This window comes from Tursiops truncatus, chromosome 13 (genome assembly GCF_011762595.2).
Source record: "Tursiops truncatus isolate mTurTru1 chromosome 13, mTurTru1.mat.Y, whole genome shotgun sequence".
Lineage (NCBI taxonomy): Eukaryota > Metazoa > Chordata > Mammalia > Artiodactyla > Delphinidae > Tursiops > Tursiops truncatus.
This window is the reverse complement of record NC_047046.1, coordinates 75499978-75519181: the sequence shown is the minus strand read 5'-3', so window position 1 is coordinate 75519181 and position 19204 is coordinate 75499978. Positions and strand designations below refer to the sequence as shown.

The window sequence follows — 19204 nt, the reverse complement described above, 5'->3', positions numbered from 1 at the left end:
GATGAGGAGAGGCTTTTTGTTTTAACAAAAGACTTCTAGCCGATAACTTTAGAGGGGATAATAGAATTTAATAATCGCCATTTTGCCACTTTGAAATAATAGAACTAAGCGGCACTCACTGGTGGATGCTGCAACCAGCAGGTGAGCCTTTGAGGGCAGGAGATGACACTTCTAGGAAAGAACGTCGTAAAGATAAAGGCTTTCTAAAAAACAAAACCACTGATTCGAAAAGATACATGCACCTCAATGTTCATAGCAGCATTATTTACAATTGCCAAGATATGGAAGCAACTTAAGTGTCCATGAACAGATGTATGGATAAAGAAGATGTGGATATATAGATATATATATATATATATATATATATATATATATATATATATATATATATATACAGTGGAATACTACTCAGCCATAAAAAAGAATGAAATTTTGCCATTTGCAGCAACATGGATGGTCTTGGAGGGCATTATTCTAAGTGAAGTGAGTCAGAGAAAGACAAATACTGTATGATATCACTTATATGTGGAATCTAAAAGATACAACAAATATAACAAAAAAGAAGCAAACTCACAGATATAGAGAACAAACTAGTGGTTACCAGTGGGAAGAGGAAAGGGGGAAGAGGCAATACATGGGTGGGGAAGTAAGAGGTACAAACTATTAGGTATAAAATAAGCTACAAGGATATGTTGTACAACACGAGGAATATAGCCAATATTTTATAATAACTATAAATGGAGTATAACCTTTAAGAATTGTGAATCACTATATTGTACACCTGTAACTTATATGATATTGTACGTCAACTATACTTCAATAAAAAAATAATAAATACAAAAGAAAAAAATGACCACAGACTACTTAGAGTTGCCTTATACAGATTCCTCTTTCTCTGAGGTATTTACCTCCTTTAGAATATTTGTTGCTGACTAGAATGAAAAGACAATAAAACATTCCCATTAAAAAAAAATAAGAGTCTTTCTAATGGAGCGATCATCAGACCAGCTGAATCTACTGCTCCATCTAGAACACAGGCATCAGAAGAACGTGACTGTCAGACACAACATATCTCATGACAAGATGCAATAAGTAGGACATGCCACCACCCAGGCATTGCCTAAAATAATTAAACCTGAATCTAATCGTGACGCTAGTTGTAAATATTATTTTACAGGAGAAACAGTAGGAGGAACTAGTTAAATGACAGCCCGAGGAAGGAATCAGATAAGCCCAGGATGTACAACATTCTACAGGCTAAACGACTCATTTCCAAACAAATCAATGGCACTATTTTAAAAAAAAGTCTATAATAGGATAAATAGAATAAAAAGGACTTGAGACATAATAATCAAATGCAATATATGGAAAGAACTGGTGGCTTCTGGTCAACGACCTCCTCTGAGCTTATTAGGCCGGCTCAGGAGTTCCATGTCCTCCTAGAACTCCAGGGGTGCTGGGCCTGGCCACCCAGACTGGGGGCAGGGGGCCACTGCAGGCCTGGGAGCTGGTACCAGGAAAGGCTCAGCCACACCACTGGCTCCTGAGTTCGCCGGTGAAGGACCCTGGCTGTTCGTCCACCTCACACACCCAGTGCTCGGTCCCCCATGCACCCCGAATCCTCAGCGCTCGGCACTTGGGGCCTCTCTCCGCTCTTCTTGTGCTTTCGGCCACACTGCTGTGGGATCTTAGTTCCCCCACCAGGCATTGAAGGGAAGCGTGGAGTCTTAATCACTGGACTGCCAGGAAATTCCCTCTCTCTGCTCTTTTGAAACCACTGATTATGTCACACTTTGAATAATTAGTAAAATTAGTTTGCAGTAATTATATCATTTCTCTTCTCATCTCCTTTAACATGGTATAAACATTTATGCAAATTGAGAATATCTTTAATAATAAAATATTTATATAACATCTGCTATGAAAAAAAAAATCAACTGAATTAAGATTTTCCAAGGTCAACTATTTTAAATCCTGAGACTTCCAGAACTCTGAGGCCCCTTCTGGGAAGTGATTTATTTGGGAGGCAATGGGGGGGCGGAGAGGAAGAGGGCTGTCCACGGCTAATGACAAACATTTGGAGTAGAGGTGAATTCCCATTTGCATGGGTTACAAATCAAGGATAAGTTAAGATCAGGACAGAACCACCCAGGGGTTAATTATGTAGAGGGATCTGTTTAGTCCTGGGTGGGCTTCTACATTCTTTGGAGCCATGCAGTCCACAGTGGTAAGACAGGAGGCAGGGGGCTTCCCTGGTGGCGCAGTGGTTGGGAGTCCGCCTGCCGATGCGGGGGATGCGGGTTCGTGCCCCGGTCCGGGAAGATCCCACATGCAGCGGAGCGGCTGGGCCCGTGAGCCATGGCCGCTGGGCCTGCGCGTCCGGAGCCTGTGCTCCGCAATGGGAGAGGGCACAATGGTGAGAGGCCCGCGTACCGCAAAAAAAAAAAAAAAAAAAAAAAAAGACAGGAGGCAGGAACCTCCCACTCCTCAAATAAGGTCACATTTATAGGTGCCAGGTGGTAGGACTTCAACATATTTGGGGGGAACCCAATTCAACTTACAACACCCCCATGGGCCTCCTATATGGGAAAAGCCTTTTTCTATAGTTTCTGAGGACAGGGATCCCTGAGTGAGAGACCTGGGGCCCCATCTAAGACTGGATCCTGAAGTCCTTGATATCCTGGGGGGAAAAGTGACCCCCAAATTCCAAAGCTTCAATGGTTCTCCATTGTGCTGACTCCCTGCTAGAGGCTAGAAGTCATCTTTGGAGGCAGATGATTCTTTTGCTTCGGGAAAAATACACTGATTGTGGAAAGTAGAGCAAATATCCTGTTCTGAAATAGTAGCTCAAGATAAAAGGACCTCTAGGTAATATAAAAATCTGTCACCACTACTCTGCAGATTGTTTCTGGGGGCAGCAGTTGAGCCTGGGTTCTGGGTAGGGCAAAGATGGTTTCAAGAGCATTCCTTTGCTTGGGGTGGAGGTGGGAGAAGTGGAAGGGGTGGGTGGTGGGAATTACAGGCCATGCAAAATGGAGCCAGGCTGAAGGCTAAGGAGGACGTCACCTTGAAGAGGCAGTAGTGTGTGTGCCGGAGCCGGCTGTGTGGACTTGCAGTAGATGATTGTAAGCTTCTCAGGAATTTTGTAAGCTGATTGATAAACATGACCTTCATTAAAAATTAAATTATGTAAATGTGTAACTAAATAAATTATATTAGAAACAAAGTTAATAAATACTCGAGCTCATCACTTCATAATTATTTTACTACTTTTTCTATTATCTGTATTCTTGAAGTCTAATGTGTCAGTTGGTGGAAATAATGTATCAGGTTATATAGGGTGTGCTACCATACATCTCTTCTCAACTTCCATTCAATGACATCACAGTTGACAGCTTGAAATTGGCCATGGTGGGATGTACACCATGGGAAGTGCAAAGATGAGAAATCAGCCCCCTCCACCCAGTTGTTAACTATCTACCAGCACTCCACTGATGGGGAACACTGTGAGGCGACCGAACTACTGGCTCTGGGAGTTGTTTGGTTTCCAAGGCTGACTGTCTTTTCTGTGCTGGAAAAGGGGAATAAAGGAGCAGGCTAGTGTCTACACACAGGACAAATCAATATGGCAGAGCCCAGCTGCCTGAGCAAGCAGGTGACAAGGTGGAAAGAGGTGACGTGTAGGTGGAGACAGCCCAGCCCAGAGAGCTGACACCTCTAAGGATTTATAGACTGTGTAAGCTCGGTGTTAGCAACAGAGTACTAGTGGCTCACCTCCATTCTGAGATCCCCAAAATAAAAAGGTATACGTTCACATATTCCTTGCAGATTCTCAGAAACACTCTCAGAGGGGAACCTGAGGAAGGATTGGGTTTCCAGTCATCCCACAGGCAGGGGCTCCAACTGTTCTCTTCGGAGAGACTGAGAAGCTCTCAGCTTCAGAAAGTTAATAGCAGTCTTTCCTATAGGATTTCTCAGGACCTTCAATGATCTAATGTGCCCCAGGACTCTCCCAGGGGGTCCCGTATGCAGCATTTCCCAAAGTTATTTTTCCACAAAATCGCTCATGGGCTAGGACTCCACAAAAACAAACTTTGCAAAGCTCTAAACTAGGCACGTGGGGATCATGGAAATCCAACTCGGCGTTTTCCAGCCCAATCATAGTTCTGTGATCCTTAAAGAGGGAAATGCTTATTATTTTCACACATGTGATGGAGCTCTCCCTTGCAGCCCATCCTTCTCACTCCACCACCCAAAATACACAACGGGAAAAAATGTTTTTACAGTGAAGAGTGACCTGCAGACTACTGGCATCTCCATTATGGCCTGAAAGCATCATTGAGAGCCAGGGTTGCTATATTTAGCAAACAGAAATGGAGGATGCCTAGTTACATTTGCATTTCGGATAAACACGGAATAATTTTTAGAATCTTCACGCTTCATGCAATATTTGGGACATCCAAATACTGAAAATGTATTTGTTTATCTGAAAAGTTAACTGGGCATCCTGCATATTCCTGGGACACCAAGTGAAGGCAGGTTTTTGAAGGGATGCTGTCAGGTCTTCGGGGAGGCAGTTGTGGGGTGGTGGGAAACGAACAAGTTCTAGAGTCGGATTTGGTGGGACTGAGTTTTGTCACTTAATTAGCAACATGAGCAAGTTAACTAACCCCGCTGAGACTCAATTTCTCCAGCTATATGTAGTTATGGGAGACAACACTTCCCTCGTGAGCGGTTGATAGAATTAAATTTGAAAATTCATGAAACAGACTCTAGCACAAATTAGCACATAGTAGTTGCTTAATCAACGTTAGTGCCAACCTCTCCTCACATCTCCCTCTCTTATTTGGGATCAATCACTGAGGAAACAATTTTGCTGGAATTCTGAAGGATATGGTGAGCACTCTAGCCACTTGTGAAACTTCCATCTTCTCCCTTTCAGCTTCTGTGGGGCTTCAGTAGTTCACAGGCAGAACCTGACTGACAATTCGCGGGTCAGCCCTTCAGGCCTGAAGAGAACGGGCCCATCTGGAGGCCGTTCTGGCGAGACTAAACCAGGAGCCCCTTGCCTACCTAGTAATTCAAACACTCGACAGTTCTACCAGTGACAATTAGTTAAAATCGTCACAGAAGGCTCCATGTTTTATTTGTAAAGTGCTGATTTTACAAATAATGCTCGCTTGGCTTGTGACTTGCTGCCAAGGGGGAAGGGAGAGTCCCACCCAGGTGGCTCTCCACGTGCTTCCCTGTCACCCTGTGGCCGACGCAACGGCACATTACTCTCAATCTCCCTGGGTAACCAAAAACTGCCCAATCCATGCTCCAAAGATGGTGACTACTTCAAGCTGTGAGTCTCTGTCTTAATATTGGTTTACATAATTATTTTGATTACCAAGTGTTGATTCTCTAATTATGTTCCCTTTGCACTAATGCTGATTATTTAAAATTTGTTTGTAGTATGCCTGGATTGACTAGGAAAAAATCAGTTGGGCTATGAGGGGAATTAGAGGCAAATTGGGGACAACTCAGTATGTATTCCAAATTGGTTGTGCAGAATTCTGGAAGCAGATAATCCACATGTATCATATAGACAGCTAGCTTAAAAAAAAAAAAAAAAGCCATTTCCTACAAGAGAAATGAGAACAGTCCAAGGTTACCAATGTTCTTGTTATGGTTTCAGTTTTCCCCAGAGCACAGGAATCTTCACATTCTTTTCAAAACAGCATTAAGGAAGTTGAAAGCTTCCTTTTAATGAAAGTATAACCTCATTCTGAATGTTTAAAAATACCCCTTGGGGGCTTCCCTGGTGGCGCAGTGGTTGAGAGTCCGCCTGCCGATGCAGGGGACACGGGTTTGTGCCCCGGTCTGGGAAGATCCCACGTGCCACGGAGCGGCTAGGCCCGTGAGCCATGGCCGCTGAGCCTGCGCGTCCGGAGCCTGTGCTCTGCTACGGGAGAGGCCACAACAGTGAGAGGCCCGTGTACCGCAAAAAAAAAAATACCCCTTGAACACAGGAGCAATTGCTAGACTACTTACTGCATGGGTATCAAGGATGTTGGTTGCAAAAGTTTTAATTACATAATAAGAGGGAAAAAGCCATAATTTAAGAGTGCAATTACCCAGAATAATTTAACTCATTATTAACTTCTGCGGATAGATCTAAAGTCCTCAGAAGCCTTGCTTTTAGGAAACAAAACAATACAAAGTCCGCTCATCATTAGTAAATATTTGAAACTGTGTTTAGAGCCAGGTTGTGGACAATACCAAGTGCTGGCGAGGAGGGAGGGTGGGTAACTGACTCTCATACATTGCCATATTGCAAACACACACTTACCAGAGAGTCCAACGATCCCACTCCTAGCTATTTACTCAAGAGAAATGAAAACTATATCCACACAAAATCCTGGATGTGAAGATTCATAGCAGCTTTATTCACAATTACCCCAAACTGAAAATAACCCAAATGTCACTCAACTGGTGAATGGATAAACAAACTATATCCAGGCAAAAGAATATTACTCAGCAATAAAAAGGAACAAACTACTGATACGTGCAAAAACGAACACTGTGCTAAGAGCCCAGACTCAAATAGCTGCACACTGTATGGTTCCATCCACGGTGGAAAAGGCAAAGCTCTAGGGACACAGGACGGATCTGCAGGTGGCAGGGGCTGGTGGGAGGTGGGCAGTTTTCTACAAAGGAGCAAGGGGGGACTTTTGCAAAGATGGAAATGCTGTCTTGATTATGGTGGTGGTTACATGACGACACGCATGTGTTAGAATTCACAGAACCGCAGTCCTAGAAAAGGTGAATTTTACTGCAGGTCCTAAATGATACTGACTCAATAAAACTGATTTAAAAACCAGTCATTTTGTGACTTCCTAAGTATCATGCTGATGCTGAATAAGCTTTCATGAACACTCTTGATGCAAACAAGTGTGGGGAAGGTGGGCAGGTCCTCTGTTCTTCAAATAACTAGCCCCGATGTTCTGCTATAGCTGCTTTGTTCCATCTGACCAGGAGACAGATGCACAGGTTGACAGGGCCCTGACTGACTGAAGTGCTCTTGGAGAACAGAGGCCACCATCTGCCCCTCCTGGAAGATGTCCTCTATCCCGTGGACATCTGCTCACCATCCGCACCATCCACGGATGCTCAGATATGAAGCGTCAGATAACTGCTGAGTTTGTATTTGCTCGACTTTAAAGATCTCTCAACCATGCCATGGGGGCTGTTTCATTATTTATCATAAATGCTGTAATGAATATACAGTCACTGACACAGATGTATAGGGCCCTGCAGCATTCACCCAGTGAATACAATCACAGACAAGTGCCCATGAGCTGCCGTCAGTGGGGCTGCTCATCCTTCTGACGTTGCGCGTCTACACTCGCTCTAGGTGCGAAAAAAGGAAAACCAACATCATCTTATTCACAGAAAGGAATCCCTTTGGGGACATAGGGCCAACAGACTGTATGCTTAGAATATAAAGTGTCTAATGCAAAGTTTTAGGGCTCACTAATGAATTTGGGAAACTAAGTCTGATTATAATAAGAGGGTTTGGGGTTTTAAAAAAATATTCGCATCATTGATTTATTCCACCCGCATCAGTTCTACTCTAGTGTACATAACTTTGCTATAGCCCAAAACAGAACACTTTAGAGGAAGCAAAACAGAGTGGATATAAATATGACCACAATCCACAAAGTCATTGTAATAGTGGGCAGGAACGCAAACCTTGGGGCTTGGGTGTAAAACCCACACACTAGTTTTTTGAGCTTGCGGAAGTTCATTAATTTCACTGACCCTATTCTCTCTACTGTAAAGATAACAATAGTCACTTTGGATTTGCTGTGATGATTAAATGGGATTATATATATATATATATATATATATATATATATATATATATGTATGTATATAACTTCGCAGGTGGCTTCAACAAATGGTAGTTATTTGCCCAGATGTTACCTATAACCCACGTGAGGTGAGGCTCTCTCTTTACTGTGGGTCAAACCCACATTCTTGTCTTCCGGTAAGAGGACTGTCAGTGATCACTGCTGTTGCCCCTCCCCTGGTGGCCGCCACAAGTGGATTTATTTACAGCAGGAATTGACTCTCAAGAGCAGAGTCCGCTGTCAGTGTGAGAGGCCGGGGCTTAGTGACAAATAACAGCTCAGCATTGGGCAAGGATTCTGGTCAGAGCTTAGGGCCCCTGGCTCTGCTGTCACACTGCACCTCAGTCCTGACATGTGAACTCTCGCGGCGCCTAAGGTTTGTTTCTTTTATCACTGGGAATTATTTTTTCCCCAGATTTATTGACTGACATATAACATTGCGTTAAGTTTAACATATACAACGTCATGATTTGATACACATGTATACTGTGAAATGATTACCACAGTAAACTTAGTCAACACCTCCATCACCTCACATAATTTTCTGTGATGAGAACATTTAAGATCTACTCTCCCAGCAACTTTCAAGTATTTAATAGAGTATTGCTAACTAGAGTCAGCATGCTGCACATTAGATCTCCGGAAGTTACTCCTCTTATAACTGGGATTTTGTAACTTTGACCAGCATCTCCCCATTTCCCCACCTCCAGCCCCCCGGCAGCTACTTCTCGTCTCCGTATCTGTGAGTTTGGCTTTTTTAGATTCCACATGCAAGTGACATCACACAGGATTTGTCTTTCTCCGTCTGACTTCTTTCCCTTAGCATACTGCCCTCGAGGTCCATCCATGTTGTTGCAAATGGCAGAATTTCCTTCTTCTTTTATGGCTGAGTAATACATTGTCAGGAATTACTGCTCTATCCCCACCTTACCTTCAGAAGCATAGCCAGCTCTGGCTTAATAAAAATGCTTATTTTAAAAAGGAAGGCACTCGAAGAACTCTTTTCTAAATAGTCCCACTTTCCCACCAACGTCTTCAGAGCAGAACCTTAAATTGTGTCTTCCAACTAGAAAGGTGTATCTTTTCTTGAGTCATTATTGATAGAACAGAAATTGGAAGAGAATGAAAGTCCTATAATGATCTTGTCCTCACTGTGTTTGCTCATGTTATCAGACCTCAGCAGTCAGGGCTACACATGGCTCAGGGGTCCAGCATCCTCCATCTTCCTCTGGACACACTTCTGCCCACACGCCTGACTGTCCCGTAAAACGAGTGCCTTGTTTTATGTTAGTGGCCCTCCTTGGCCACTGATTGGACTGATCCATGTGACCTATGAATGGTATTCTGGTTGGAAAGTTGTGTTGAGATACCTAGAGTGTTATCTCATGGAATCTGGAACTGTCTTATGTATAAACTGGGTATAGTTTATATCTATAAGGTTTATCTATACTCATATACACATACACACAACTACATCTGGCCAGTGGATAGTGGACACTGGAAATGAAAGGATTTGGGCGCTGAAGATTTGGGAAGAGAGCAGCTATTACCTGCACCACGCATAGCAAAGCTACAAGGGAGACAGAGAGAAACTGAGTCTGAGGGGGAACGTGAGGGGGCAAGAACAGAGGGGCTATCTCTGGAGCTGCCTCCTTCCTGCCCTTCCAACATCTAAGGTTCGTCTTTGAAATCCCTCCCTGAATTGACCTGATTTCACCACAGTGGGTTCCTTTGTGCAAGCTTGACTTTGAGGCAGTCAGAAATAGTTGTTGGTTTCCACTACCACCGAGCAGACTTTAAGGGTTTAAACAACCATTTAAAACACAATGCTGGGCTTCCCTGGTTGCGCAGCTGTTAAGAATCCGCCTGCCAATGCAGGGTACACGGGTTCGAGCCCTGGCCCGGGAAGATCCCACATGCCGCGCAGCAACTAAACTCATGCGCCACAACTACCGAGCCTGCGCTCTAGAGCCCGTGTGCCACAACTACTGAAGCCTGTGCGCCTAGAGCCCATGCTCCGCAACAAGAGAAGCCACTGCAATGAGAAGCCCGTGCACCGCAACGAAGAGTAGCCCCTGCGCGCCCCAACTAGAGAAAGCCCGCACGCAGCAACGAAGACCCAAAACAGCCAAAAATAAACTAATTAATTAATTTAAAAAAATAAATAAAACACAACGCTATGGATCCATACACGCAGCCAGAGGTTGAAATGGCGAGATTCGAGTCCAAACCCCACCTCTGTGACTGAGGGGTCCTTTCCTAAGGAAGGTGGGATCTGGACTTTGGCTTGACATGAAAGCAATATGCTCACTGGTGCAAGAGGAATAAACGGGTAATTTCCAAGAAAAAGTCACATTCTTAGAGAGTGATGGGTAGAAGGTTTAGCTTCAGCAAGAAGACCTCAGCACAGCACCCTCTGCAGCCCGAAGTCCCGGGGTCGAGGAGGGAAATGGAGGACCTGGCAGAGGGGACCAGAGCAGGGATTGGACACAGGACATGAGGAATCTGGGCAGGGGAGGCTCTGAGGGCCCAGGAGGCAGGGAGGGACAGAAGAGGCGTTGAGGGAACAATAAGGAATGTGGGAGCCACATGGAAGGATGGAAAAGGGGAAGCGGACCAAGTGCCTGGGGGAAGAGTCAGAGAGTCAGAGAATGGCTTGAGCAACAGGAAAAGAGGGAGAAAGCGACACAGAATTAGGGGACAGAGAAGAGATCAGGGAAGTTGGAAAGGAAGAGTGCAGGAGGATGGCGGGGGGCACAGACACACAGAGAGACAAGACTCCCTGGTTCTGACACATTCTCATCGGTGACCCCCGCTCCATGGCATGGCCTCTCCCCATCTAGATTGTCCTTGTTTTCTGATTGGTTAAAAAAAGAGCTACTAATACCATCCCAGTCTATCTCAGAGGGAAGTCATCCTACCCCTTCGCACATGCTATTTTCTCTGACTGCACCATTCTGCAGCGTGTGCACTGGGAGACCAGTGCAGCTGGAATGGAGGAGGGCGGTGTGGGATGAACCTGGAGGGCCGGGGGCTGTGGAGTCCATGTGAAAGGTTCTGATCTCTTTGGGGTAGTTGTGGTCAAATTCATAAAGTCCTGATTCCTCTTTTCCATTATCTGTCCATCTCTGGCATGCCTGCTTCACCAGCTGCAAGCATAAACACAGCTGCACCTCTTTTCTCTTCCCTATTAATTGCTGGAGCCCCCATGTGTCAAACAGCTCACAGGTAGAGCCTCTCCATCCGGGCATCCAAGAACCCCAAGGTCTTACTCGGTCCAAAGGGGAACTGGTCTCCTTCCAAATACCCCAGAGAAGATGAGAAAAGCTAGTGAGCTCAGGTGTGGTCTGTCACGGCCTCTGGTCACCGTCGAGCACTGCCCCACACTTATAGATACTTGTGTGCTGTTGAGGGGAGGAGAGCCTCCAGGGATAATGTTGGACTTACCTCGCTCACGCTCAGCCACTGTCCCCAGAGCTGAGTGGGACGTGGCTGGGCCTGCAGGAGTGTCCACCTGTCAGCCCCAGCTGTTCAGCACCAGCCCAATACTCCTCAGAGCCCTTGGTGTCCTTTCTCCCAGGGGACCCCACATGGATGCTCCTAGCCCTTCCCAGAGCTCCTGAGTGTGGAACGTCTCCATGCAGCCCGGCCTTACTCCCCTCCCCTCCACTAGTTCTGCAGACCAAGGGCAACTGTGGAGCATTTCTGTCAGGGCACAACGGATCCCATCACACTCCAGCCAACAGATACCAACTGGCCTTAACTTCATAAGACCAAACAACCTTGCCCATGATAACAAAGTCTATCCCATGGCTACCAGCTCCCTCTATTTCCAGACATAGGTGACGGTGGCATTTGGAGTTTGTTTTCATGGTTTCCCTCTCCCAGCACCTCATTATTATAATATTATTAATATATAAAATGACGAAATCAGAAAATATCAGTAGAAAAACATTCCACGTTTCCAACCAAATAAAGACATTTATACCAGCATGTAAAACACAAAACTCACAGTTTCCATGGGTGAATGTGCTCCCTAGAAGCGTGACTGATGTAGTCCATAAAGCCTTATAGGACATAGCAGCCCACAGAGCAAGCGACGGCTCTGGGCCCTGCCACTGCGAGTCCCACTGTGAAGAGAGGTTTTATTGTAGAAACATTTACTCTGAAAAAATGTTACTGCTATACATATCCTGAACCTTAATTTTTTAATAAAATGAAAAATTGCGACATCTTTACTTTTTTACTAACGGTATTAAATATACTTTCAGAATGCTCTAAAAGCTTTAAATACGTATTTTTCCATGGTTTCTTTGTCATTGAAATAAAAGGCCCTAAAAACCTATATATTCTCATATTCAGAATATATAAAGAACTTTCAAAACACAATAAGAAAATAACCAAACCAATTAAAATATAGGCAAAAGATTCAAACACACACTTCACCAAATAAGAGATAAAGATGGCCAAATAAACATATGAAAAGATGCTCAGTTAAAGTCACAATGACATCTATTAGAACGGCTAAAATTAAAATAAATCAACAACTGATGCTACCGAGTGCTGCTAAGGATATGGAGCAACTGGAACTCTCCTTCACTGCTGATGAAATGAAGGGAATGTAAAATGGTACAGCCACTTTGGAAAATAATTTCAGTTTCTTATAGAGTTAAATACATATTTACCATATGATCCCACAATTCCACACCTGGGTATTTACCCAAGAGAAATGAAAACACATGTCCACACAAATTGTTATAGCAGCTTTATTTGTAATTGCCTCAAGCCGGAAAGAATCCAAGTGTGGGTGAATAAGCGGTGGTACACCCATACAACAGAATACTACTCAGCAATAAAAATGAACTAACTGCTGATGTACCCAATAGCTTGGATGGATCTCAAGGGTATTATGCTATAATATTTAAAGAGTCTAAATTATAAATACAGCTATTTCTATACTAAAAGGTTTTTAGAGAAATTTTCACTATAAACAGTGATATCAAGTCATAATGTAGGCTGAAAAGGTTAAGGAATTCTTTTAAATTAAATAAAGTTATGAAGGAAGGAATAACCCATTTCATTATATTAATTCAGCTCCATAGCAGGAGCTGCCATGGGAGCATTGGTCCAGGGTTTCCAGAACATGTGGCTCCCCTGCACTTCTGAGCTTGGCTTCAGTGATACCACCTTACATGCTTGTGCCCACTGCTGACCCCACCCCTGCTCAATTTCAGATACCCACCTATTTTTTTTTAAATAAATTTATTTATTTATTTATTTTTGGCTGCATTGGGTCTTTGTTGCTGCACGTGGGCTTTGTCTAGTTGTGGCGAGTGGGGGCTACTCTTCGTTGTGGGGCGCGGGCTTCTCACTGCAGTGGCTTCTCTTGTTGCGGAGCATGGGCTCTAGGTGCACAGGCTTCAATAGTTGTGGCACGCGGGCTCAGTAGTTGTGGCATGTAGGCTCAGTAGTTGTGGCTCGTGAGCTGTAGAGCACAGGCTCAGTAGTTGTGGCGCACAGGCTTAGCTGCACTGCGGCATGTGGGATCTTCCCAGACCAGGGCTCGGACCCGTGTCCCCTGCATTGGCAGGCAGATTCTTAACCACTGTGCTAGCAGGGAAATCCTACCCACCTATTTTTGGAAAGGCTTTAGTAGTTGCAAAGTAGTCTCTTCACCAGCATAGCCCTGGGGAGTCAGGAATTCCATAGATAACCCATCCTTATGCCCTGGAGCACAGCAATATCCACAGTCTTCCCCAGAAATCTAGGACGTCCCAGACTCCCTGGGACTCTGCAGCTATCTTCATCTCCTTTCTCAAGGATGCTCGGGGCCCAAGCATCAAAAGCACATTAAATAAAAATGATGACTCACCAACCGAATGTTTAGGACTTTGATTTACCCTTTCGCACAAAAGGTTAGGCAACTCATGCCCAGAGCACCCCAGGGCTCCCCAAAGCAGATGGCCAAGGAGAGTCATGTGCCATCAGAGACGGTCAAAGGGCAAACATGTCAAAATTATGCCTCTTCCACCAAAGACAGTACTTCTGCTCAAGCTCACCCTTTTGCCCAGTACCCAACCATAAAGAGTTTGTTTGTTGAATCAGCCTAAAGGGTGAACATGACATCGTTTATCTGTTTATGTAGCAGGTTCTTCTACCCAAAGTATCTCACCAGTTTTCTTGATTTTACAAATCGTCACTTTTCCATGATCTGTGCCAATGGAATGCAGTAGTACCATAGACCCAGTTCCCTCATCATGGATGTTTGGCTTTGGAAGGAACCTCAGTACTCATTTGTAGGAACTGACTGTACTCTGCATCAAAGGCATCTGGTCACCAGAGAAGGAAGCACTTACTGGGGGCTGGGAAACGTTCCTCTCCTGCTCCCAGCTGCACTCTCCCCAGCACCATTTGATTATGAACAATGTTCCTGTGATGGAGATGGCAAAAGGGCCCCATTCTCCCCTCCTTGTATCTACCACTCTCTCAGTGTCACCCTGCAACTCTGTGTACTCACCCCTTCAATCTGGCTACCCTGTGTCTTACTTTGGCCAACAGAATGTGGCAGAAATGACAGCACACCAGTTCAAGCCTAGGTCTCAAAAAGCCTGATATGGTTTTGTTTGCTCTCAGAACCCAGGCACCACCATGAGAAGAAGGCCAGGGCAGCCTGCTGGGAGGATGAGGGACCGCGTGGACAGGGTTCAGTCCAGCCAGCCTTCCCCGAGCCAGTCAGCTTGCAGACTGCACGCAGGTCAGCAAGCCCAGCTGGGCTCCTCCAGGCCTAATGAACCAACCAAGCTGAGCCAACCCACAGGGCTGGGAGCTAAATCAATGGTGATTGTTTTAAACCACTGAGTTTTGGGGTAGCTTGTTACACAGCAAGAGCCCTCTTTTCCTTTGCCATAGGAAGGTTCCAATACCTCACATTCAAACTACTCTTTGTGCTTGCAGGCAGAGAGAAGAAATTAATTCTTCCTACTTCTGACAGCTGAATTAGGTGTGGGTAGAAAACACTAGACTCCGTTTCGATTTCAACTCTTTCACTGCCTAGCCAACCTACATTTTAAAGAATTTTACTTATGAGATCAATGGTAGATATATTATTAAAAAAAGGCACTTTCTGTCCCAACTCTTGTTGAGGTTTCCACCAGTGACACCATATAACCAACATTTGATACCACAGTACATCATAGAGATCAGAAAGAAGTCAGATCATTATTTCACAAAAAGCTTTGTTTAAACAAGCCGTGAAAAAATTTTTTTATCATCAAATATGTTTAATAATCTCTTTATCACATTCCCCAGTTTTTCATTATTGTCTTCATTTCATTCTGTTTACATTTGTCATATACATCTCTATAATACACAGACACAGACCTATATTTGCTATATACCTCCTATCATTTAATTGTTTTTGGATCAATATAGAATTAGTAGGGATCAGCATGGGAAAGAATACTACCTTTTTCTGAAAGTAGATTCTTATGTATTTATTTAGCACTTTTTATTTAAGGATCTCAAAATACTTTAACATTCACTGTAGCATCCTTATGTTATCTCTAGTTTGGGAAAATGTCAAAAATTAGTGCCTTTTTATAGGAAAGAAAAGGAAAGTATTAGTGAGATGATGACAGTCACAGTAGAAACTTGGGTCTTTAGCTCAGCCTTCTCCTTTGTGAACTATACTTTGTTTAATATGTCAAAAGGTTTAACGGCTTCTTCCATTTTTATAACATCTCTCTTTGGATGGATGTGAACTAAAAGGGCAGCACAGACAGTAAATTCCCACCAACGGATCATCCTGGCAACACAGTTATTTCCTGCAGTTTTTCTTGTCAGCTAAGAAGCCCCATAAATTATAGAACCACCTCTGCTTCTCCATTAAAAGTCATAATTGATGGCTACTATTCTAGCATTTCCAAGAGACCTGCAACCGACAGGGAGAAACCAGTGATCAACGATCATTCATTCCCTTCAGCTGGGCATTTGTGGCCATTAAAGTCTGGACAGTGACTGCTATCACCACTCTTAAAACCAACCAGATCTGCAAAATTAATTTTAATGTGCTTAGATATTTTAACTTTAGTATTTGAGGAGAACAAATGCTCACTGGCCACAACAGATGAAACATCCTAGGTAATTCCTTTCACTCTGACTCACATTGTATGTTTCCTCACAAGAGCACTGATGCTAAGAGAAAAGCACCTCTATGATAAGTTTTCTTAAGTTCACAATATAAGGATTTGGGTTTTTAATGTAAACGCATGGAAAATAATAAGAATGTTTTCCACTTCTACAAGGCTAAATTACAGATACACGATTTTTTAGGAAGAAAATGGTGCCTACTGCCTAAACACATTTATGCTATTCTTGTTTAGAAAGAAAACAAATGCACAACTTTATTCTTCCTTTCTTGAACTTTCCTGGCACCTTCCTTTCACCGTGTGTGCAGGCCATCCCATGACCTACTCATTTTCCACACCTTTTCCAGGGACACATCAAGAATAAGAATGCCAAGTGCAGCAACTTGGATTTTTGAGATTTAGTTTCCCAAGTACCTGAGTGACTCTGCTGGGAAGGGTACTACATTCACCCGGGGGAAATGAACCATTTTGAGATGGAGTAAAGGAGGCAGACACGAATTGCAGCCTAGTGCTGCCTAGAAATTGACACAAACTTAAAAAACATTCAGGGTGAAAATGGGATTTCCCCTTTTCCTTCCTTTAGAAAACTGAGAACTCAGAAAAGTTTTCGAAAGCTAAAAGTCCCTCCTCTTGTTCTCTGAGCCTCCCCCCAGGCTTCACATTTCTAGCCTTCTTCCAAAAGTGCTTAGTACAGACTCCTCACCTCTCCCCGCCCCCGCCATCACCAAAACACAGTCATCTACTTGTGAGAAGGGACCAAAAGAAAACATATAAAGAAGACCGTCACCCTTACGAGACCTTTCAAGAAAATCGTGAAATAGTAAAAAGAAAAAAGGGCGGACAATATCAAGAGAAACGTTATGAGAGACAGTGAAATACAAATATCAAACATGGAGGACGGGGTGGGGGAAGGGATACAGATCCAAATAGAACAGGACGGCCATAAAAACAGATGTCGTAAAGAGACAAACTACTGACGAACTAATAATGGGAGGTGGAAGTGGAAGAAGAAAAACTAGAAGGAGGTAAAAAGTGGAGTAACAGAAGAGAGCAACGTGTACCTGTGCAATTAGTAGACACGTGACCGTGGATGGAAGTGAGTAGTAATAACAAATGTACTTCTGTTTGCTTGTTTGTTTTTAAAGTCGCCGATTCTAGTTAGAACAAGATGGATAAAGAACGTCCGGTCATTTGACGCAGGTGTACCAAACGGAGGGGCTCAACGGCACACCTCTGGGGCCACGGCCCCGCCCCATCCCAGGCCCCGCCCTCAGTCCCGCCCAGGCACGGGTGCGCGGCGGCGTCGTCAGCTGGGGACGCGGCTCCCGATGTGCGCGGCGCGGAGGGCGGGCTGGAAGGCCCGCAGCTCCGCGCCCGCCCGGCTGCAACCGCAGCGGGTTCTCGGCTGCTCAGCGCCGCGTCTCGGGCGCGCCGGCCTCGGCCTCCCCCTGCTCCTGCACCGGCCGCGAGGCCTTGTCGGGCCCGGGGGCGCCTCGCTCCTGCAGCCCCGGGCCCACCTCGAGGCCGGCGCACGTGTCCGGGAAGCGCGGCCCGAGGCCGGCGAACGAGTCGCAGCACGGCGGGCTCTCCTCCTGCACCGGGCGGCCCACCGGCTCCCCCGCGCAGCCGCCCGGCCCTGCCGGACCCTCCTGCGAGTTCTGACTGACGTAGACCACGATGATGTCGCCCTTGAAATTCATCACCTGCCCGCTGGAAATAAACGTGGAGTTACTGTTTCCAGTCACATTTCCTACAAGGGGAGAGGAAGAGAGAACACGCAGAGGGTGAGTCATCAGTTCTGGGCGAGAACTTGGTCTTGTGAGAGGAAAGTTTCCCAATGCATGGAGGGGCGCTGGCGCCCCGGCCCTCTCACGGGCGGCCCTTCCTCACCCACCCATCCCCTAAAATGCATGGGGCACTCCCCGTGGTTCCTTCCTTTGCCGTCTCACCGGGCCTGACTGAGGTGGAGGAAGGAAAAAGGGAGGGAGAGAGAAAGAAGACGAGGGAAGAGAAGCAAGACAGTGGGCCATCCTCAGGTTTTGTCGTTGGCCACAATGACCTCGGGGGACACTGGCAGGAGAGCCCGCCCGCATCGCAGAATCACGGCCGGGATTCAGATGTTGCAAAAGGGTGTGCGCACGTGATGGATAACGCAGCAAACACAGCCAGTGGTTCGGCAATGGTCAAATGCATCAGGAAGGGAAGCAAAGGCTGGAGCGAAGGTTGCGGCCTGTTAGGACCCTGGAGCCCACCGCAGCCCAGCCTCCTCTCTGACCAGACTCTTTCACATCTTTTCACCCTCCCTGGAGAGGTCCCTAAGCTCAGCCCTGGTGGGCCATGGGGCCACCCGGGCTCAGTATTTAGCAGAAATTAATTTCCTTAACATTTTTTCAAACTCCTAGAAAAAAGAGAGATTCACAAGACTAAAATGGAGAAAAGCCAACCAACCAAACAAAAACAATCTTACAAATCACTCTTTCCTTCAATCCTGGGAGGTGTTTTGTCCTCAGGGGGTTCTGTCATCACTTTTTGTGGGTGACTGGATTTAGCCAGTCTTTAATTAGTGGGCCTTTTGAAAAACAAACAAAGTTCAACAAATGTTAGGAAACCTACTACCTCTTATTCTCCTATGTCAAAGACTGATGCTCTACAAATGACCCAGGTGAAAATAAATGCCACAAACCAAGCAGATGCAGAAATGCCCCAACACTCAGCATCACCAGCAGAATCTTTCAGTCTGACCAGGGAAGGTGAACATAAAAACAGTGCCTCACTATTAACCTCATCTTTTTTTTTTTTTCTTCTCTGTTGTGACAAAGCTTAATAATAACTTACACAAATAAAATCGTTTCTGTCATTACTCTCCATGAAGAGATTTCTCCCAAATGTGGAAGGCATATTTTGGATGGTCTCACTGAAATACCAACAGCATACAGGAAATACCAGGAGCCTTCCCTGCACCCACAGGGTACCTTCAGAGATCCTGAGACAAGCACAGTGGCCCATTACAGGGATTTCAATGAAAATAGAGATTTCAAATATGAGCAACAAGTTGAAAGTCACAAGGGAGGATTTGTGACTCACACTCCTTCTCCCGTTGGCAGTTGTATTGGGGGTGTTCCTAGATGGGTGGTGGCAGGGATTTATTTGCCTATTAAT

At 45.0% G+C, this 19204-nt stretch overlaps 1 protein-coding gene across 5 annotated transcripts in view; it reads right to left on the bottom strand.

Annotated features, from left to right (window-relative positions):
- Positions 1-19204, bottom strand: part of TNFRSF11A (TNF receptor superfamily member 11a) — a 98527-nt gene that overhangs the window by 25096 nt on the left and 54227 nt on the right. For 3 of the 5 annotated variants that reach the window (XM_019937184.3, XM_019937185.3, XM_073790796.1), the window contains one exon: positions 15088-17795. In XM_019937184.3, the coding sequence (XP_019792743.1) occupies positions 17455-17795 (341 nt within the window). In that variant the 3' untranslated portion in view covers positions 15088-17454. Of the gene's footprint in view, positions 1-11910; positions 12029-15087; positions 17796-19204 lie in introns of those variants that run through there. The other 2 variants (XR_012325464.1, XM_033837816.2) reach the window with 2 other exon arrangements.